The following is a 19,925-nucleotide window of genomic DNA, read 5'->3' as shown; positions in this document are numbered from 1 at the left end:
ACGTTCTTCTTTCCTGCTACTTTCAGGAGCCCTGTGAACCGCTGATAGCATTCCGGTCTTGCTGGAATTCTTGCAACAGTTTTCTCAACAGTCTGTTTTTAGGCATCCCAATCAGCTTTAGCAAAATTCCATCGTGGTACCTGTTTCAGAAAGAACACGGGAATTTCAATGCCTATGTAGATCATTATAGACCTGTGCTGGCTGTTTGGAAATGTCGATAGTACTTCAACTGTTATGATGAGAGTGTTACCACTTTGGTCTTTAGACAGGAATGTTAGGTCTGGATTGTACCCACGTTGCCAGTGGCTTGAATTGAATGTTGATTGTTCTTTTAGTTCATAGACCAGCGAGGGTGGAAAACTGATATTGCTGCCAGGTGAATCTTGATAGAGGAAATAGCTAAGGCCTTGCTGTTTCAGGTGCAGCAGACAGTTGAGTACATGTTGGATGGAGGAGTGCATGAGTGAAACCCTGGTCTGACAAGTCCAGATACGAAACTGCTTCCATTTTGACAGGTCGGTGGCCTTGGTGAGTGCTTTTTGCTACTTGGTAAGATCTGGAAAACTTGCTCTGAGCAAGCCTGCTCTCTGAGATTTAGCCTTGGCGCTTCCAGGATGTTGAATTAAGGGATTGCAGGTTCAGGTGGAGCAGCTGACTGTGGTCTTGAGAAATCAAATCCAAGTGAGATTTGAGTTCCCACTGAGAAGTCCAGTAGCATGGAGAACCAGTGTTGGCAGGGCTATACTTGGGCTATTAATATAATCTGGGCATGGTCCCACTTGATCTTTAGTAGCACTCTGTATAGGAGTGGAATTGGGGGAAAATTGTAGTAAAGCTTTTCTGTCCAGGGTATCAGGAAGGTGCCTGTTATAGAGCTCAGACTGTGGCCTTGCAGGGAGAACTGTTGACATTTTGATTGCAAATAGGTCTATTTGGGGAGACCCCCAGTGCTGGAAAATGCATCTGGTTACGTCTGGGCAAAGAGACCACTCATGGTGACTCAAAAATGGCCTGCTCAGGCGGTTTGCTAGCTTGTTCTACACCCTGGAAGGTAAGAGGCCTCAAGGTTGATTGAATGAGCTATGCAAAATTCCCACAGGTGAACTGCTTCCTGAAAAAGGAGGGATGACCAAGCTCATCCCTGCCTGTTGAGGTAAAACACTGCAGTGATGATGTCTTTAAGAACAAATAGGTTTCTCTCCCTGATCTGAGGTAGGAAAGACTGACAGGCAAAACAAATTGTCCTGAGCTCCATGATATTGATATGAAGAGTGAGCTCCCTTGAGGACAAAGACCCTGAGTTTGGAGGGGCCCCCAATAAGCATCCCACCCTAGAGCCGACACATCTGAGACCAGTGTCATTGACGGTTCAAGGCAGAGAAAGGGAACACCCACACAAACATTGAGAGGATCCAACTACCAATTCAGCAAAATTAGAATCTGCAAAGGTACTGTGAGCACAGTATCCAGAGGAAGACAGCTTGGCAAGTACACTGACTCGAGCCATGTCTGGAGGGGCTTGAGGTGCAGCTTCATGGGTCCTACTACATATGTGCACAAGGCCATGTGCCGTAGGAGCCTCGTACAGTTTCAGGCTGTTGTGATTGAAACTTGAGGTCTGTCATGAGAGACTAAATAGATTGGAATCTTGACTCTGGGAGGAACACTCTGGCCTGGGTAGCATGCAACACAACCCCTATAAACTCTATGCTCTGTACAGGGTAAAGGGTAGACTTGTCTGCATTGATCAGTAGGCCTATGGCCTTGAAGGTTGACTGAATGAGTCATATGCTGGATATTACCTGAGCTTTTGGACTAGCCCTTGACTAGCCAGGCATCCTGAAATATATCTGTAAAGGGGGGGTGGGGGGAGGGAGAGAAAGCCCCACAGATTCCAAAAGAGCCACTGGACAATCTAGGCCCCAGTGACCTCCTGGCTAACGACTCAGTAGTACTTCCCCTCCTACTGCCTCTGAACATAAGAGGTACAGTCCTTTGGAAAACTGATTATCTGACTATTACTGACTATCAAATAATACATTAGGAGTACAGTCCAATATACGAGGAATAAAATTATCACAATCCCTAAAGTAACAATACAACAACAGGGTGAACTTTACTAGGTATAGGAAACAAAGGATAAGGGAATAAGGAAAGAATAGGAGTAACTAGAACAATAAAATAGCAACAGCTAAATGAGTTATATTGGGAGATGGCAATGGAGACTGTGAAGTTCTCTTGCCCATCTTCCTGCTCAGAGTAAGAGGAGGTTTTTGGACAGGTGTCGGTAGTGCAGTGTTAATACAGTACTGGGAATTAGCTATTTAATGGGCAGAAGATAGTTTCTTTGGAGGGTCTTCCTGTGTCTTCTTCCCTCCTCAGGCCGAACTTGGTAGACAGGAAGGCCTAGCAACATGTCTTCTATAATACAGGGTTCAGCCTTCCAACAGTCGCCTTGGATCAGAGTGGATTCTACACAGCAATCCATAGCACACAAAGATCTTCTCCCACAATACCTTTGTAATGTTGGTAGCTTTCTGGTCCTTGGTGTCAGTGACCAGGACATAAGCAGTCATGCCTTGCACCTGGAGCAAGAGTCAGGACCATGATTAAAGCAATAGTTGAGAGCCAGAAATCAGAGCCAAGGGTCAGGCCTGCGTTACCTGGAGGGGGGTACGGCAGAGGCAAGGCTGGGTCCAAGGCAGGAGCAGGACTAGAATAAGGCAGGAGTAAGGCTGGAAACAAGCAGACACAGAAGCCATCAAAGCGGTGATCAACTGTTTTGAGCAGCTGCTGAACTGCTGCTGCTGGGCTTAGGAACAAATCTGATGATTCTTCCAACCAAACAGGATGTGTAGCCAATCAGGCAGCCTATTAAGGCCTACTATTCATTAGGTTGCCCAGAAACCGGCTTTTCAGACTCTGATTCCTGACAGTTGCCCCCCCTTGAAAGCCTCTCAGGACCTGGTTTCTCAGGATTCTTCCAATGGAATTCTCACGATAGGTCAAGGATGTGAATGTTCTCTACCAGTGCCCAAGACTGCTCATCCAGGCCATAGCATTTCCAGTCCACCAGGTATTGTAGCCTTCCCAAATTTGCTGAGAGTCAAGGATTTCATGGACCAAGTACTCCTTCTGTCAGCGGAATGTTATGGGTAGTGGAGGCAGATTGGAGCGATTTGTGTATGGGTTCTCGGTGTAGGGCTTTAAAAGTGAAATATGAAAGATGGGGTGGATCTTCAAGGACTCAGGCAGCTATAACCTGAAGGCCACTTGGCTTACTCGTTCTATAATCCAGTGCAGGTTGGAGGCTAAATCCACGGCAGCCAGTACTAGAGAACTCATGGGCAAGCCTGGGTGCAAGCGTGAGTGAAAGCCATAGTTTGTGAAGAAAGGACTATGGTAGGTCCAGGTGTGGATTGCATTGTTATTTGCAAATTTGCATAGCACAGCAGAGGAAATCCACTATCCTGGTGCTTACTCAAAAGACACTGCTTACAGCAAAGATACTGCTCCAAAATTTGACTGACTCTTTCTGTTTAGTCCGCAGATTACAGGCGGACAAGGTGAGGGACTTGATGCCAAGGAGTCTGAGGATTCCCACCAGAATTGGGAGATGAACTGGAGCCCCCGTCCAAGACAATGTCCATTGGTAATCCATGGTAATGGAAGATATTTTCCAGGAAGAGCCAAGCTGTCTCCTGTGTGCTAGGAACAGTATGGCATGGGATGAAGTGTGCCATTTTTGCTAGGTCATCAAGATTACTGAGTGTCCCTGGAAACGTGGCAGTTCTACAACAAAGTCCACTGATATAGTAGACTAAGGATGTGAAGGCATTGGCAAATGCTGGAGGAAATGTAGTGGTTTTGATCATGGGTACAGGTGCTGAGGTTGCAGGTACATGGGTACAGGTGCTGAGGTCATTGGTACAGATGCTTAGGTTGCAGAATCTTATATAATTCTTGATGGAAGCCTGTAGGCCTGGCTACCAGAATCTCCTCGACAGCAGGTACCAGGTCTTGAATTGGCCAAAATGGCTTGCAAGTAGCAAATTGTGGCATTGTTTGAATACCTGAAGCCTAGATTGTCCCTCCATAACATAAATACAACTATTTTAATAGAGGACGACATACAGTATTATAGTTAAAACTCAAAGTTGGGTCAGGTACCCGCATCATTCAGAGTCTGGTGGATCTGAGTTGTGAATGGGTCATTGGGGAGCAAAGAGCAGATAGAGAATGACAGACTGCTGTTGATCTTCCTGTTGACAAGGTTGGACAGTTTAAGCACAGCGGCAGAGGGCTCTTCACCAGGCTTGAGATATTCATCTTTGCAGGACAGGGCATTTGCCTTTACATTTCTTGTCCCTAGGTGATAGATTACCACAAACTCAAAGTGAGTGAAAAGGAGGGACCAGTGAATCTGGCATTAGTTATGGCATCTAGCAGACCATACATACTACAGGTTCTCATGATCTGTTAGGACTTGAACAGGAACCAGAATCCTCCTAGATGGTGGACTCACTCCTTGATAGCCACCTTGACAGCCAGCAGTTACTTGCCCCAGATAATATTCTTCTGCCAGGATTAGCTTCGGAGAATAAAAGGAGTTGGTTGTGGGGGCCGACATTTTGAGATAATACTGCATCTATGGCAAAATTCAAGGTATCGGCCTCGATTATATATGATTTAGTGGGATCTGGGTGAATCAGGATGGATACTGCCCTCTTCAATTGATCCAAGGTCTACAGAGCCTCTATGGACCAAACACACTTCTTTTTGCAGAAGTGCCATTATGGGTGCAACCAGGCTAGAGAATTTTTTAATAATTGCCTGTAGAAACTGTCGAACACCAGGAATTGCTGCACCTCATGTACATCCTTAGGTGTGGCCCAGTCAGATATTGCCACCATCTTATGCATATATATAGCAAGTCCCTGGGGCAAAATGATATATCCCAAGAATTCCACTGTGTCTTTTTCAAACTTGCATTTCTCGAGTTTCACATAGAGCTGGTTGTGGTGGAGGCTCTCCAAGACAATGTATGTGATGATTGTGGAGGTCCTGACTTTCAGAGAAAATGAGGATGTCATCCAGATAAATTACAACAAATTGGTCCAGTATGTCCCTAAATATTTCATTTATGAAATGCGGGAAGGTTGCTGGACCACTGCATAACCCAAATGGCATAACTAAATACTCGAAGTGACAATACCTGGTATTGAAGGCAGTCTTCCATTTGTCTTCTTCCTGGATTCTCACACCAGGTTAGATGCTCCGCAGAGGTCCAACTTTGTGAAGACCTTAACAGAGGGGAATCTTTATTATTGAGTGGTAAGGAGTACCAGTTTTGGAGTGTAATCTTGTTCAGCACTCAGTAGTCCACACAAGGCCAGAGGGAGCTATCTTTCTTAGCCATGAAGGAGATCGGGGGCGCCGCTGTGGACATGGAGGGGTGAATGGACCCGTTCTGCAGGTATTTCTTGAGATAGCTCCAGAGTGCCTGTAGTTCAGATTCAGAGAAGTAGTAAAGGCACCTGAAGGGAACCTTTGCCCCTAGTTGATGGAGCAGTTGTTGCTGTAATGGGGCAGTAGAGTATTGGCTTTCTTTTTGTCAAACACATTGGCATAATGTTGATATTTAATAGGAATCCGTGGGGCTATTAGGGAAGTTGTGGGGGTTGCTAGGGACACCTTTGGACCTTCATGACTCTGGATCTTTGGGGAACCAAGTAAGCCACAAAGGGTTGCTGGCACTGGGTGGGCTGTTGAGAAACAAGACTGTTGGCAACACAGGGAGTCAAAATGTACTATGCCCGACTACTAGCAGATTCATGGTCATAGCGACAAGTCAGGGGATGCCAAGGACAAATGGTGAATAAAGTGCATGAAGTAGCCCCAACTGAAGGATTTCTCAGTGACCTCGAAGTGTAGTTACCTCTAAGGGGGCTGTCTGGGGGGGTGACCGGTCCCAGTGAAAAGAGTGATCCAGCTATGAACTCCACTAGCTCAGGGTACTCCTAGGACTGGGAGAGGTAGTGTGTGATCGGAAAAACTCCAGATCCATGAAACTATCTGAGGCACCTGAGTCCACAAGCACTTCTAGGTTGGTGTCAGGCATAGCAGGGTGCCGGAGCTGGAGCCGGAGAGGGAGGGATACATTGGATTCTGATTGGCCATCACCAAGGTACTGATGGACAATTGTTGGTATGGACTGCTGGGGAAAGGGGAAGGGCACAAACCCAGCCCAGATTCCCTTATCAGGGCTGAGGCATGGCATACAGATCAAACCTTGGCAGGGCAGCTTGATACAATGTGCTCTGGTTCCCCTCAATATAGGCATAGTTCCAATGCCCAGCATCGATTCTTCTCCACGTCAGAAAGGTGGGGCTGAACCTGGTCAACTTGAATAGGTTCAGATGATGGAGAAGGGACTGGTGATGCAGGGGCCAGAGTCAGCAGAGCTTCCAGTAGGAAGCTCTTTTTACATCACATCATTCAGCCAGGAGGTGGTCGATTTTGATGCATAGATTGACTAAGGCATCCAGGCCAGAGAAGGATCCCACCCAGGCCAGTTCATCTTTAATATCATTGTTTAACCCAAGTCAGAAATTATAAAGCTGGGCAGCCTTGTTCCACTTGATATCTACTATCAAACATCAGAACTCTGCTGCATATTTAGCAACCGGACAGCGTCCCGCCACAACACCTAAAGCATGGCTTCAGCCATATGCTTATGACTTGAGTCATTGAAGTTTACTGCCATTGCCTAAACTAAGTCCTCAACTAGTCCCAGAAGTGGGCTTGATTTCTCCAGGACAGGAGACGCCCAAACCACAGCCTCCCCAGTAAGCAGGCTGATAACCATTCCTACTCACACATGGTTGGAGGAGTACGACTGCAGGCATACAGAAATAGGAGATGACACAGTTTTTCTATTGTAAAACAGCCACCCGCAGGTCTGTCATTGAATGACCAGACAGGTTAAAGTGTTCTCCCACTGGTTTTTGAGTATTATGATTCCTGATGTCAGATTTGTATCCATTAATTCTTTTGCGTAGAAACTGTCCGGTTTGGCCAATGTACATGGCAGAGGGGCATTGCTGGCACATGATGGCATATATCACATTGGTAGATGTGCAGGTGAACGAGCCCCTGATGGTATGGCTGATGTGATTAGGTCCTATGATGATGTCACTTGAATAGATATGTGGACAGAGTTGGCATCGGGGTTTGTTACAAGGATAGGTTCCTGGGTCAGTGGTTTTGTTCAGTGATGTGTGGTTGCTGGTGAGTATTTGCTTTAGGTTGGGGGATTGTCTGTAAGCGAGGACAGGTCTGTCTCCCAAGATCTGTGAGAGTGAGGGATCATCTTTCAGGATCAGTTGTAGATCTTTGATGATGCGCTGGAGAGGTTTTAGTTGGGGGCTGAAGGTGACAGCTAGTGCTGTTCTGTTATTTTCTTTGTTGGGCCTGTCTGGTAGGAGGTGACTTCTGGGTACTCATCTGGCTCTGTCAATCTGTTTTTTCACTTCAGCAGGCAGGTACTGTAGTTTTAAGAACGCTTGATAAAGATCTTATAGGTGCTTGTCTCTGTCTGAGGGATTGGAGCAAATGCGGTTATATCTTAGAGCTTGGCTGTAGACAATGGAACGTGTGGTGTGTCCTGGATGGAAGCTGGAGGCATGTAGGTAAGTGTAGCGGTCAGTAGGTTTCCGATATAGGGTGGTATTTATGTGACCATCGCTTATTAGCACAGTAGTGTCCAGGAAATGGACCGCTTGTGTGGATTGATCTAGGCTGAGGTTGATGGTGGGATGGAAATTATTGAAATCATGGTGGAATTCCTCAAGGGCTTCTTTTCCATGGGTCCAGATGATGAAGATGTCATCAATGTAGCGCAAGTAGAGTAGGGGTGTTAGGGGACGAGAGCTAAGGAAGGGTTGTTCTAAGTCAGCCATAAAAATGTTAGCATTCTGTAAGGCCATGCGGGTAGCAGTGCCGCTGATTTGAAGGTATATATTGTCCCCAAATGTGAAATAGTTGTGGGTGAGGACAAAGTCACAAAGTTCAGCCACCAGGTTAGCTGTGACATTATCGGGGATACTGTTCCTGATAGCTTGTAGTCCATCTTTGTGTGGAATATTGGTGTTGTCCATAGTGGCTAAGATGGTGTTTTCTGGAAGATCACCGATGGATTGTAGTTTCCTCAGGAAGTCAGTGGTGTCTCGAAGATAGCTGGGAGTGCTGGTAGCGTAGGGCCTGAGGAGAGAGTCCACATAACCAGACAAGCCTGATGTTAGGGTGCCAATGCCTGAGATGATGGGGCATCCAGGATTTCCAGGTTTATGGATCTTAGGTAGCAAAAATACATGTGCCTGTACAGATTTGTTCCTGTGCTTTGTCAGGAATTTTTTTTTAGCAGATGGTGAAGTTTCTTTAGGTAATCCTCAGTGGGATCAGAGGATAATGGCCTGTAGAATGTGGTGTTAGAGAGCTGTCTAGCAGCCTCTTGGTCATATTCCAATTTATTCATGATGACGACAGCACCTCCTTTGACACCATAATCAAAAAGGCTGACAGAGTTGTTTCTGAGGCTGTAGATGGCGTTGTGTTCAGCATGGCTGAGGTTATGGGGCAAGTGACATTCTTTTCCACAATTTCAGCCTTTGCACGTTGACGGAAGCAATCTATGTAGAAGTCCTGTCTGTTGTTTCGACCATCCGGAGGAGCCCACGCAGATTCCTTTTTTTTTTGTAGTGCTGGTAGGGGGGATTCTGTGGGTTAGTATGCTGTTCAGAGGTATGTTGGAAATATTCTTTGAGTCGGAGACGTCGAAAGTAGGATTCTAGGTCACCACAGAACTGTACCATGTTCGTGGGTGTAAAACTCTCATTCACAAGGAAAGGTAGACTAAACCAGTAGAAATGAATGTATTAACCTCAAAAGGATAACTTGAACATCTGTGAATCTCAGTTTTTGTTTATTACACTGTAACCAAATCTGATCTTGTAAATTTAAATAAAGGACATAGATTAATGATCACTGTGTATCGCACAAACACACTGTTTACATGGATATTTGGACCACTCAAATGTTTCCTCATTAAGCTATTTCAGTGTGTGTTTTTGAAAAAACAGCTGTTAAAGTTGTTCTAGGAGGCTTTAAATGGTATAAAAGCACCTATAAGTATTCGTTCACAGGATATGAACACTCATTGACCTCAGCTGCACATTTTTAAGGACTCACACACACAAAAAACAATGGGAAAAAAGGAAATACACTCCAAAATAAAATACTGAATAAAAAAGAAATTCTCTGCACAAAAACCTGGGTATTCCTGTTTAACCAACAATAATTATTATTTTAAAAATGAGATTAAGTCTGAAAACAACCTCAGGATACAAAACAATATAATAAAATAAATACGATCATCTCCATCTATTGCTTACAGAGGTCCTTTGATCTGCAGATCTCAACGTGCTTCACAAAGATGGGCAAGCACCATTATCCCTAATTCACAGATGGGATAAGAGGGAAAAGAGGGAGAGAGAAAGCACAATAGAAAAGGAGAGAATCCCAGTTTATAATGACAATTTGGATCAAATTGTATTTTCCAAAAGTCATCTACCATTGCTACTGATGCATTAGTCACTCACTTATACTAAAGTACATTCAGCTTTTAGGATCAGAATAAATAATGATTTCTTTGATTTTTTTAAAGGAATGAATAATTTTCACAGCTTATTCTATGACAAGCAGCTGTAGGTGGAGAACAGAAACAGCTTGTGGGAGAACTCCTTAGAATCAATTATAACTGAAATTGCTTTGACTGTAAAATGCTTAGCAGAACTTTCTTTATGCTGAAATATAGAGATTTCAGTACTTAAGATGTCATATTTGGGAGTTAACTGATCCACATGTAGAGATCATTCAGATGCAAATAATTAAACCAATCCTTATATTCAAAAACTTTAAATCACGAGACTGAATATAATTGGCAAGTTATCAAGAAGTTCAAATTCTAAACAGCAAATGAAGCCCTAACACATAACACAGTTTAAAAGCCTCAAGATTCTGAATCTGCAACTGGAAAGTGCCTTTGATACAACAATGATTTAAGAAACCACTGTGACGTTACTGATATAATCTGGGACCATATAGAACATGGTTGCAACCAAAGTCCTGTAGTGGCACCAAATCTTGTATAAAGGGGGTCAAATGAGGTGTCTAAGACAAGGTTATGGTTTGCTGGTTATGATTATTCTTTCTATATGAATGTGTCAATTTTGTAGTTGAAGTTATGAATATTGGCTCTATACTGTCTGTATTTCATATGCTATGCTTCTGGGAAACATCCCAGACAAGCTGGTGTTAGCTCTGCCTAACCTGCTTGATGGCCCATTAAGGACCATCAGCTATACAATTGACCCATTGAGAGAAGGCAGATACGCCTTGTAACTCAGCAAAGTATGCAGGAACTTGCCCATGTGACTCCAGACTCCATTTTGCTGTAATTTTCCACAGTAAGAACAAAGAGGTGTTCTTACACCTGGAAAAGACTATAAAAAGCTGATGCCTCGTCTCCATCTTGTCTTCAATCCTGCTTCTTACCTCTGGAGGGACTTTGCTACAAACTGAAGCTCTGATCAAAGGACTGAGGACCCATCCCACCTGGGGATGTACTCCAGAGACTTGATTTTGAATCTGCAGTTTATTTCATCACTGCTACAAGCCTAAACCAAGAACTTTGCCATTACTGTATGTAATTGATTCCATTTAACCAATTCTAGTTCTCATCTATATCTTTTTCCTTTTATGAATAAACCTTTAAATTTCAGATTCTAAAGGATTGGCAACAGCATGATTTGTGGGTAAGATCTGATTTGTATATTGACCTGTGGTTTGGGGCTTGGTTCTTTGGGATCGGGAGAACCTTTTTTCTTTTACTGGGGTACTGGTTTTCATAACCATTTGTCCCCATATTGAGTGGCACTGGTGGTGATACTGGGAAACTGGAGTGTCTAAGGGAATTGCTTGTGTGACTTGTGGTTAGCCAGTGGGATGAGACCAAAGTCCTCTTTGTCTGGCTGGTTTGGTTTGCCTTAGAGGTGGAAAAACCCCAGCCTTGGGATGTAACTGCCCCGTTTTAAGCAATTGGTCCTGAATTGGCACTCTCAGTTGGGTCCCGCCAGAACAGCATTGTTACAATCACTAGCAACTAATTAATATCCACCATACGACCTAATTTATTTTGAATTAAAAGCAGTAGCTAATCAAAACATTTTAGCCACAGTTACACAGATACAGATCAAAAGCAACTCTGCCATGCAAATAAAATTGAACTTACCCTGATGGCATCTTCAGGCCATGATTTAAGCATTGTAGCAATGTGCCCCCGGTCATGGATGGTGATAAAAAGACCTCTGCAACCAAATAAATAAATACTTTGCATTTCTACATTATATGAACATTTATTTAAAAATTTTAATATTTATTTAAATGTCTCTTTAATTTACTCTGTATCAAGATATGTGTTAAAATATCTGTAAATCGTAAAAACTATCACAGGACAAAATGGAACTCTCAATCATCTGTTCAGTCTGTGAGAAACACTTCTATGAGCTAAATAAAAAAAAGTGTTTAATTTATTGTGAAATACAGTATTACTTTTAAAACTGATTCAGCACTCAAAAAGGTAAGGGATTGCCAGATTTGGCCATTCAAGTGTAAACTCTGATTGATTTAATTTAAAATACAGGATTTGGCTACATGGTTAAAACAGATAAACCAATATTAAGATAAAACTAAATTTAAAAACATATTTTAAATTGTTTATGAATTTCATAGGATATTTGTCTCAAACTACAAAATAAGATTAATTCATGTAGCATATGATATAGACGCTTTTCATGCAGATCTAAAAAATATATTTGGCAGGCTGAAAAAGAATAGGCCAATTCTTATGAACTAAAGTATAAAGTGTCCATGAAATGCTGTAGGTTAAATACAAATTATAAGAATACAGGAGCAATTGCATACATTATTTAAGAATATAGTCCACCAGCCTGTACGGTTAGACATCCCCTTTAACTTGTGTGCAACAAGGGCCTGATACTACAAGATTTGCATATACAGCACTTGCCTTGGGCCCCCCAAAAGAGTAAATATCCTGTAGTTTTGAATGTACTCATAATTTTACTTTAGCAGAATGCTTGGAAATTGTTATTTAGCACTGCAAATAGAGTGGAATTTATACCAATGAGCTACAAGTGTTATTTTAATTCTCCTATTCACTGATTTTTTTAAAAATCATCCTACAGTCCTTTTGCAAAATTACCTCAGCTGCAATGGGAGTTATATGCACATAAGAAATGCAGTATTATCTCATACACCATGTGAGACAGTGGGTGAAATACTAGCTTTAATGAAGAAAACCACAGAAGTCTCATTGACTTCACTTTTAAAAACCATGGAGAAAATGACAAAAATGAAGATTTCAGTACAAGTTACCCAGGAGTAAGGTAAGATTATGAATCTTATTATAAAATTTGTCTTTATTACAGAGACAAGAAAAACTATATAAACATTTACTGCACGTGGTCTCTCAGTCCCACTGCCACCTCCAGGCAAATGGACCCATGGCCATAAGGAATCAATGGAGCCTCACAGATTTCATTGGAGTTCTCATGGGTGCAAAGGGATCCACCTTCATGGATGTGGTCTGAGGAAGAGTTCTGTATAAGCTCAAAAGCTTGTCTCGCTCACCAACAGAAATTGATCCAATAAAAGATATTACCCACCTTGTCCCTTTAAGATATTTGGGACAATTACCTATTAAATACTATCAGGTAAACATTTAAACCTTTTAGATCAAGTTCCTCCCACACAATAATAGTCCAAAATATATTATGAAACTTGTTCCATTGATCCACCCATATGATAAGCACCTAGGATGCATTATATTGACTAAGAAATGGGGAATAAGTATTTCAGATGGTCAATATGTTTCACTGTGCTTTGGGTGACTAATAAGTGACTTTTCCACTCTGTTGAAAAATATAGTCAACACATTATAAGATCAAAACTCAGTCCTTTCTAGGTGTCTGGATTGGTTTACAGAGAAACTCATAACAATATAATGAATTCCATCCCCTGCCTTTGCTGCTCATAGAGTTCCTCCTAGATGACTGTCCAGCTTAGACCTTCTCTACTCTAAGAGACAATCCCTTATCCAGGGTCAAGTTAACAAGCCCCGCTGCCTCAGTGATATCTATCAATGGTTCCATGCAACTTAATACTTGATGAGTCAACAGAAAATCCGGCCACGCCAGTAAAAATACAAAATATAGGTGTCTCATATTCCTGCTTTACTTTAATTTTTACAGAGTTTTAGAAGATCTGTCAATATATGACATACACAATACATGCTACTCTAGTTACAAATAATTTATCTTTTTCTTCAAAATTTCTGCAAACACTACTTCTACCACAGATCTCCACCGTTAGCTAAAAGCATCTATTAACAGAAGTTTACATATTTTTATATCACACATTATCACAGTATGTTGAGCATACTGTATATATCCGATTGACCTAACAATACTGTTTACACCCAAAAATTCCTATCCAAAGGAAAGATACAACACATTCTGTTTTCTTATTATAAGAAAAACAGGCAAAATTGGGTGCATTTATAAATACAAAAAACAAATAAATACAAAAATCAACCAAGGACACATAATGTAAGACATGACAATAAAATATGGAATAGAGAAGAAATCTGCAGCTTGTAAGTTAGCATTACAGTGTGTTAACCCATAAGGTTTGGGTTTGTTTGTCTGTTTGTTTTGTGATGCACAGCACGGGCATTGTTATTTTGTAAAACTTGTAAATTACTGTGTCCATTCTATAAATCACCTAAGGCCAAATAGTATTGCTTAAGTGTTATAAGCATCGTGGAGTTTAAAATTACTCTTGAGTACAAGCACACCAAAGAAAACAATTGAAAGTGTAAGAAAAGAGCTGTATAGACATCCTTCTTTTAGACTTAAACTGACCAAACATGTTTGTGTTAAATGAAGCAAAAAGCTGTATGGATTTTCTAAAGAGCTTGAGTCCAGCCCAGAGTGGTGAAGTGACCTTTTTAAATCTGTGGAGCAAGCTCTCATTGGAATGGATTCCTTGACAGGCGGAAATAAAAGCAGTATGGCTGCTTAAGAGATGACTTTGTTAAAACATTTGTAAGGAACTTTGCAGAAGTATGCCGTGTTCATTTTAGAAATCTGTTCAAGTGGGACAGCATCCAAACAACAATGACAAATAGAGATCAAAATGTAAACATAAGAGTCATGCCCCAACATTTTTTTCTCCCCTTTTTTCCTTCTTGCTTCTTTCTACTTGTTTCTGAAGATAGCATTTATCTGACTATCCAGATACCCATGGTATTAGAGAGACAATTTTGTCTTTTTCATTTCTTGTCTCTGTAGCTCTATATTCAGTCTTCTCTCTCCTTTTCTTCTCCTGGTGTCAGTGATTTTCTCATCTCCCTTTTTTCTCTGACTTTCCAGAATCCTCTTCCCCAAATCACTCTTTTCTAACACCTTCTTCCACAAGGAGCTAGTTTTAAAGTCTAATGCTGATCTCAAACCAGTTTTACATTAATTTAACTATACCTAAGGTGACCAGATGTCTCTTTAATTTTATAGGGACAGTCCCGATTTTGGGGTCTTTTTCTTATATAGGTTCCTATTACCCCCCACCCCCTGTCCCGATTTTTCACATTTGCTGTCTGGTCACCCTAACTATAACACTATGTAAGCTATAGGGGATATTCAGAGCATACTGGTAGGGCTGAAACTGTTTTGAAAATTCCCTTTGTGTCTGTTAAGGGACAACAGTCTCTCTTAACTATGCAGTTCAGAAGAGACTTTATCATCCTCAATGAGAAACATTCAGTCAGAAAAAACATATACATTGTAACCCTGCTCGAAGTTCCCAAAAATGTGGGCTAGTCTGAAAAAAAGTGAGAAGTGAGAAGTTTTAATCCTGAAGTCGGTTGATACCATCTGAGAAAGGAATATTAGAAATTTTCCCACTATGTAGCTGTAACACCAGATAAATGGGACCTAGCAACATTAAGGTCTGAGAGTTCGCTTCATATGCTGCCATACTGTTTAAAAACAGAAACAAAAAATCTTGGACACCTTTGGGCTATTTAACCATTTTTTTTCTATCCTTTGAATGTAGATGTTGACTCACCAGACAAGGTATTCAGTCAGCACTTGCATCCCCACATTAACAGTTACATTTAAACAAAATACCATGGCAAGATCCTCAGCCTCATTAGGGCTGCTTCGGTCATTTTAGTTACTTGGGAAAGACACAGGGTTGGTGCTTGGGCAGCTCTATATATGCTTTGCTCCCATTCAGATTTGTACTGTTCACAACTGCATAACTTGCCTGTGACTACTACAGCAATTGTTTAAATGGAAATATAATATTAGGAAACTATGTATTTTAGCCTTCTTAATTAAATGCCACAGCTAGAAACAAAGAGGAAGGTCAGCACCATATGGTTAGCCAGTTCTTTGCTGACCTTACTGCCCTGTGGGCCAACAGTGCACACATTCCCATTCCACTTTCTCCTTCCCCGCAAGAGCTCAATGAGCCCTGTAGAGTGGGTCAGAATCAATGGAGTATTGATTGGGGGTTGGAAGCTCATTTGTACAATAAGCTCTTCTTCCTAATTAGTTCTGCATTACTCACCTGTGGAGCAAATGCAAATCTCCATAACAACTCTGTGCTCACTGGTTATGATTGTCTTGAGAATCAAGCAGCATAGTGAAGAGTCAGCACATGTGTTATTCTATTGTATCCCCTTAACAAAAGGTAACAGGGGTTCAAGATTTGACCCTCAGTAAGTGAGTGCACACAAAAAATATGTTAAAAGAACATTATTAAGGTTTCAAAGTCAAGCACTGAAAAGTTAGGCCATACCAGAATTAAGGTTGCCTGTGAAACCTTAATTCATCCCCCTTGTTCTTATGGATTATGATACAATCTTTAATTATAAGATCAAATATTTTTTTCCACAGGACCCCTGCCTCATTGGACAATACTCATTTAATAAGCAACTATTTGATATTTTATTTTTTCCTCATTAAATATAAAATATAAATAAATAAAAATATGGAGATATACCTATCTCATAGAACTGGAAGGGACCCTGAAAGGTCATTGAGTCCAGCCCCCTGCCTTCACTAGCAGGACCAAGTACTGATTTTGCCCCAAACCCCTAAATGCCCCCCCCCCCTCAAGGATTGAGCTCACAACCCTGGGTCTAGCAGACCAATGCTCAAACCACTGAGCCATCCCTTCCCCCACATTGTTTTCTCCCATGCCTTATCTGATGCACACTATTCAAACCCTGCTCAGAAGACAAAAATTTAATCTCCTCATAGGCTTTTCTATGGCACTCATCACTATAATATCTGTAAAGAATTTATTTTCACAACACCCCTATGAGATGAGTGGGTATTATTATCCCCGTTTTACAGATGGCAAACATACACAGAGGGATTAAGGTCAAAAGTTACTGCTAACTTTGAGTGCCCAATTTGAGAGACCTAGCAGCTGATATTTCAGAGTACTTAGCATTATATACCACTTTATATATTCAAGCACAGCTCCCGTTAACTTCAGTTGTAGTTATAAGATTTGTACTTCTGCAAATCAGGCCCTAAAATCTCAAGTTGGGCACCCAGAAAATGAAGAACATATAATTAGTGATCACCTCTGAAAAATGTATTTTAAACGACTTGCCTAGCATGACATAGGAACTATATAGCAGAAGACAGGAAAAGATCCAGTTCTCCAAGACAGCATTCAAATACCTTAATCATCAGACCACTGCCTTCCCCTGCCTCAATCACTGCACACCTTCCAACGTCTGCAAGAAATGAGATGGAGTACTACAGCAGACAGCCTCCTTCAAGTACATAACCCTGATTCATGCCCAGAGCAGAGTAGAAAAATAGTTGCACAGGCCACCTTGGTATTTCCTAACTCTTGAGTGATAGACTTTTTAACCACAATAATGTTATTTTAACTTTTTTTTGCATGTTATTTCCTAGGTTTTAAAAAAATGCAAACTGAAAAAACAAATTCCATTATGTTGCATCATACTGACACCCACAAGGTTCATCAGCAGGGTTGGAACCTTTAGATCCACTACGTACCTCCATCACTTGAGCTAATGGATTAACAGATAGCAGTAGTAGGTTGTTGTCCTCTATGTGAATCAGCACTAGAGAGGGATGAAACACGCATGCTGCCAGTGGGTTTCACAGATATTTGTGACAGCAGAGGAATGGTGAGACTTGGGGACGTTGGGTTCCATTCCAGACTCTGGAAGGGAATGTGTCTAGTGGGCATATACTCTTCTGCTCATTCCCCTGAAGCACAACCCCTTTTGTCCCATCCCTCAAAACTGTCCACATCTCAGTAATCTCTCTACCTCTCCACTGGCTCCTTGTCCGAGTCCAAGTCTCCTAATTTAGCCAGTCCCAGTCTTCATTCATCAGGCTTCTAATCTCATTCCGAGCCTTCTTGCCCAATAATTCCTAGTCTCATCCCTCCAGACTTCCCATCCTAAGATCTCCACTCCCAGTCTCAGTCTCCTTGCCCAGCAAATCCCTATTATGTTCCCAAATCCTCAATTTTTCTCTTTCCCACAGGGTTCCACTCACCCCCTCTGACCGCATCTGCGGTGGCTACCAGTTCCACTCTCCTTCCCTGAGCTTCACACCCAATTTTAGCATCCTTATCTCCCCCAGCTTCTTATCCCAGTCTCTCTGTGCAGCCATTCCCAGTTCTCCCCCTGCATGTTGGCTCTTTATGATATCCTTCTCTCTTCCCCCACATATACTTTTCCCTGAAGCACTGGTTTCCAGTCCCAGTCTCCTTGCATCACCAGTCCCAATCTCCTCATCCAATCTCAGTTCCCTCCCCCACTGGCTCCCTACCTCTCCACCCACACCTATTTCTCTCCCTGACTCCTAGACCAAGTCTTCTTGCTCGCACAGCAAGTACCAGTCTCACTTCCTCGTTCCCAGTCTCTGACCACCTGTCAGCGTCCAGTCCCAGTCTCCACCCCTAGACTCCTTTCCCCAATCTACTCCCTCAGACATCCCCCACAATGCCCTAGGTTTGCCTCTTGTCCGCTCTGAATTGAATCAGATGGCTTCCTCCTGCATACTGCTTGGGGTCCTCCTGCATACATGGGGGGAGGGGTCATTGAGGGCACAGGAGAAACAGGCTCCCTGCTCTCAGTTCCAGTGCCTGACCCCACCACTGCCTAGAGCAGCTATTGCAGGGAAAATCCAGATTCACTCCAGAAGCCCTGGTCTGAAGCATATGGAGGAGCTTTGTGGGAATGGTCTATATACCATCAGCATCAACATGGGACTGGACTGTGCACATATCACCAACCAAGTACAATTTATCCCCTCACAGCTACTCTATGTAACAGGATTACAATGTGGAGTTGGTACATGTGTAGTCCTGTTACATGCAGGAGCTGTGAGAGGATGGAGCATACTTGGTAATTCTGTGGGGATACTATATGTGCAACCAAGTCACCTGTAGGCGTTGTGAGGGGATGGAATACACTCCGTTGCTCTGTGGGGATGGTGCATGCAGAGTCTGCTCAGCACAAGGAGCTGTGAGAGGCTCAAGCATGCTCAGTGAGGATGGAGTTTTCAGAGATTTTACCTGTTAAGTTATAGCAAGTCTCTACTGAGTGTGTGCGCGAACTGTGATTTTTGAAAGATTTATAACTTGGCTAAATTTGGGCAGATTTTCACAGGAATAGCAAAAAGTACAACCTCTGACACAAACCACGCCCATGCCAAATTTGAAGTCCTGGCTCCAGAGCATGGGGGAGACAGATTTCCAAAGAAAAGGTCACCAGAATTTTTTAATTTTGAAAATAAATTATTTTTCCACACCCTAATTCTCAGAAATGGCTGAACCGTTTTGGCTGAAACTTTCTAAAACAATCTGAGGCAGACACCCAGCCTGAAAAACTTAAGCCTGAACAGTTAAAGTTTGGCAAAGTTATAGCAACTGTGTCTTATAATGGGATGTGACAGGCAACCTTAAGAACAGCGGTGCTATCAATGCTGCCTATAAAAACAGAATGGAAATTACTTATATGAAAGTGTGATATCTGTTTGCAGCTTTTTGTGCCTTGTAATATGCCTCTTAGTGAAAGACACCGCAGTTTTAATTTTGGCTCTAGGATGTCTGCCCAGATGTGAAGCAGCAGGAGAAAAAGCCATAATATAGCATACCTTACACTTCTATAAAAGATATGCCACAAAATGCTGCAACTCCAAGTACAACTATGGAATACCTACTGGCTAAATATCATATTGACAGGCTATTTCTATATCTTTAACAGAAATAAATAAGATAAAAATAATAAACAGGCACATTTTTGTATACCAATAGTACCGAAGGACCCCGACCAAGACCTGGATAGTGTACAAACACAGAATACAAAGCAATCTCTAGAGCTTATAGACAAGCTATAGACAAGACAAAGCAACAAGAGGGAAGGCTATAACATACAACCAAAGTGAATAGAGTAATGGTCTGAAAATGTCATTTTAGTACCACAGTTTTTGTTATGGTTTTGTTTTGGTTTGTTTTGGTTTGTTTTTTTAATTTCTCAGGTGGGGTTCTGTGGGACGGGATTAACTAAACTAAGAGACAAAGAAAGGGAGAGAGAACACTGAAGGGAGTGGGTAAGGGTAATAGAGAATGGAGAAGAGGGGGAAAGAAGGGGAACATGAAATGAGGCTGAAGTGAACAAGGAGCATTTATACCCTGCTTATCGCCTTGGTAAATGAAGAAGTGAT

General features: G+C 42.0%; 1 protein-coding gene across 1 annotated transcript in view; it reads right to left on the bottom strand.

Annotated features, from left to right (window-relative positions):
• The window catches only part of ME1 (malic enzyme 1), a 335,701-nt gene that overhangs the window by 171,404 nt on the left and 144,372 nt on the right, over positions 1-19,925 (bottom strand). The window contains exon 4 of the mRNA XM_054021851.1: positions 11,351-11,426. Coding sequence (XP_053877826.1) covers positions 11,351-11,426 — 76 coding nt within the window. The remainder of the gene's footprint in view (positions 1-11,350; positions 11,427-19,925) is intronic.

The sequence above is a fragment of the Malaclemys terrapin genome, chromosome 3 (assembly GCF_027887155.1).
Source record: "Malaclemys terrapin pileata isolate rMalTer1 chromosome 3, rMalTer1.hap1, whole genome shotgun sequence".
NCBI classification, from domain to species: Eukaryota; Metazoa; Chordata; order Testudines; family Emydidae; genus Malaclemys; species Malaclemys terrapin.
Note: the sequence above shows the minus strand (reverse complement) of the source record. Positions and strands in the feature narration are given on the sequence as shown.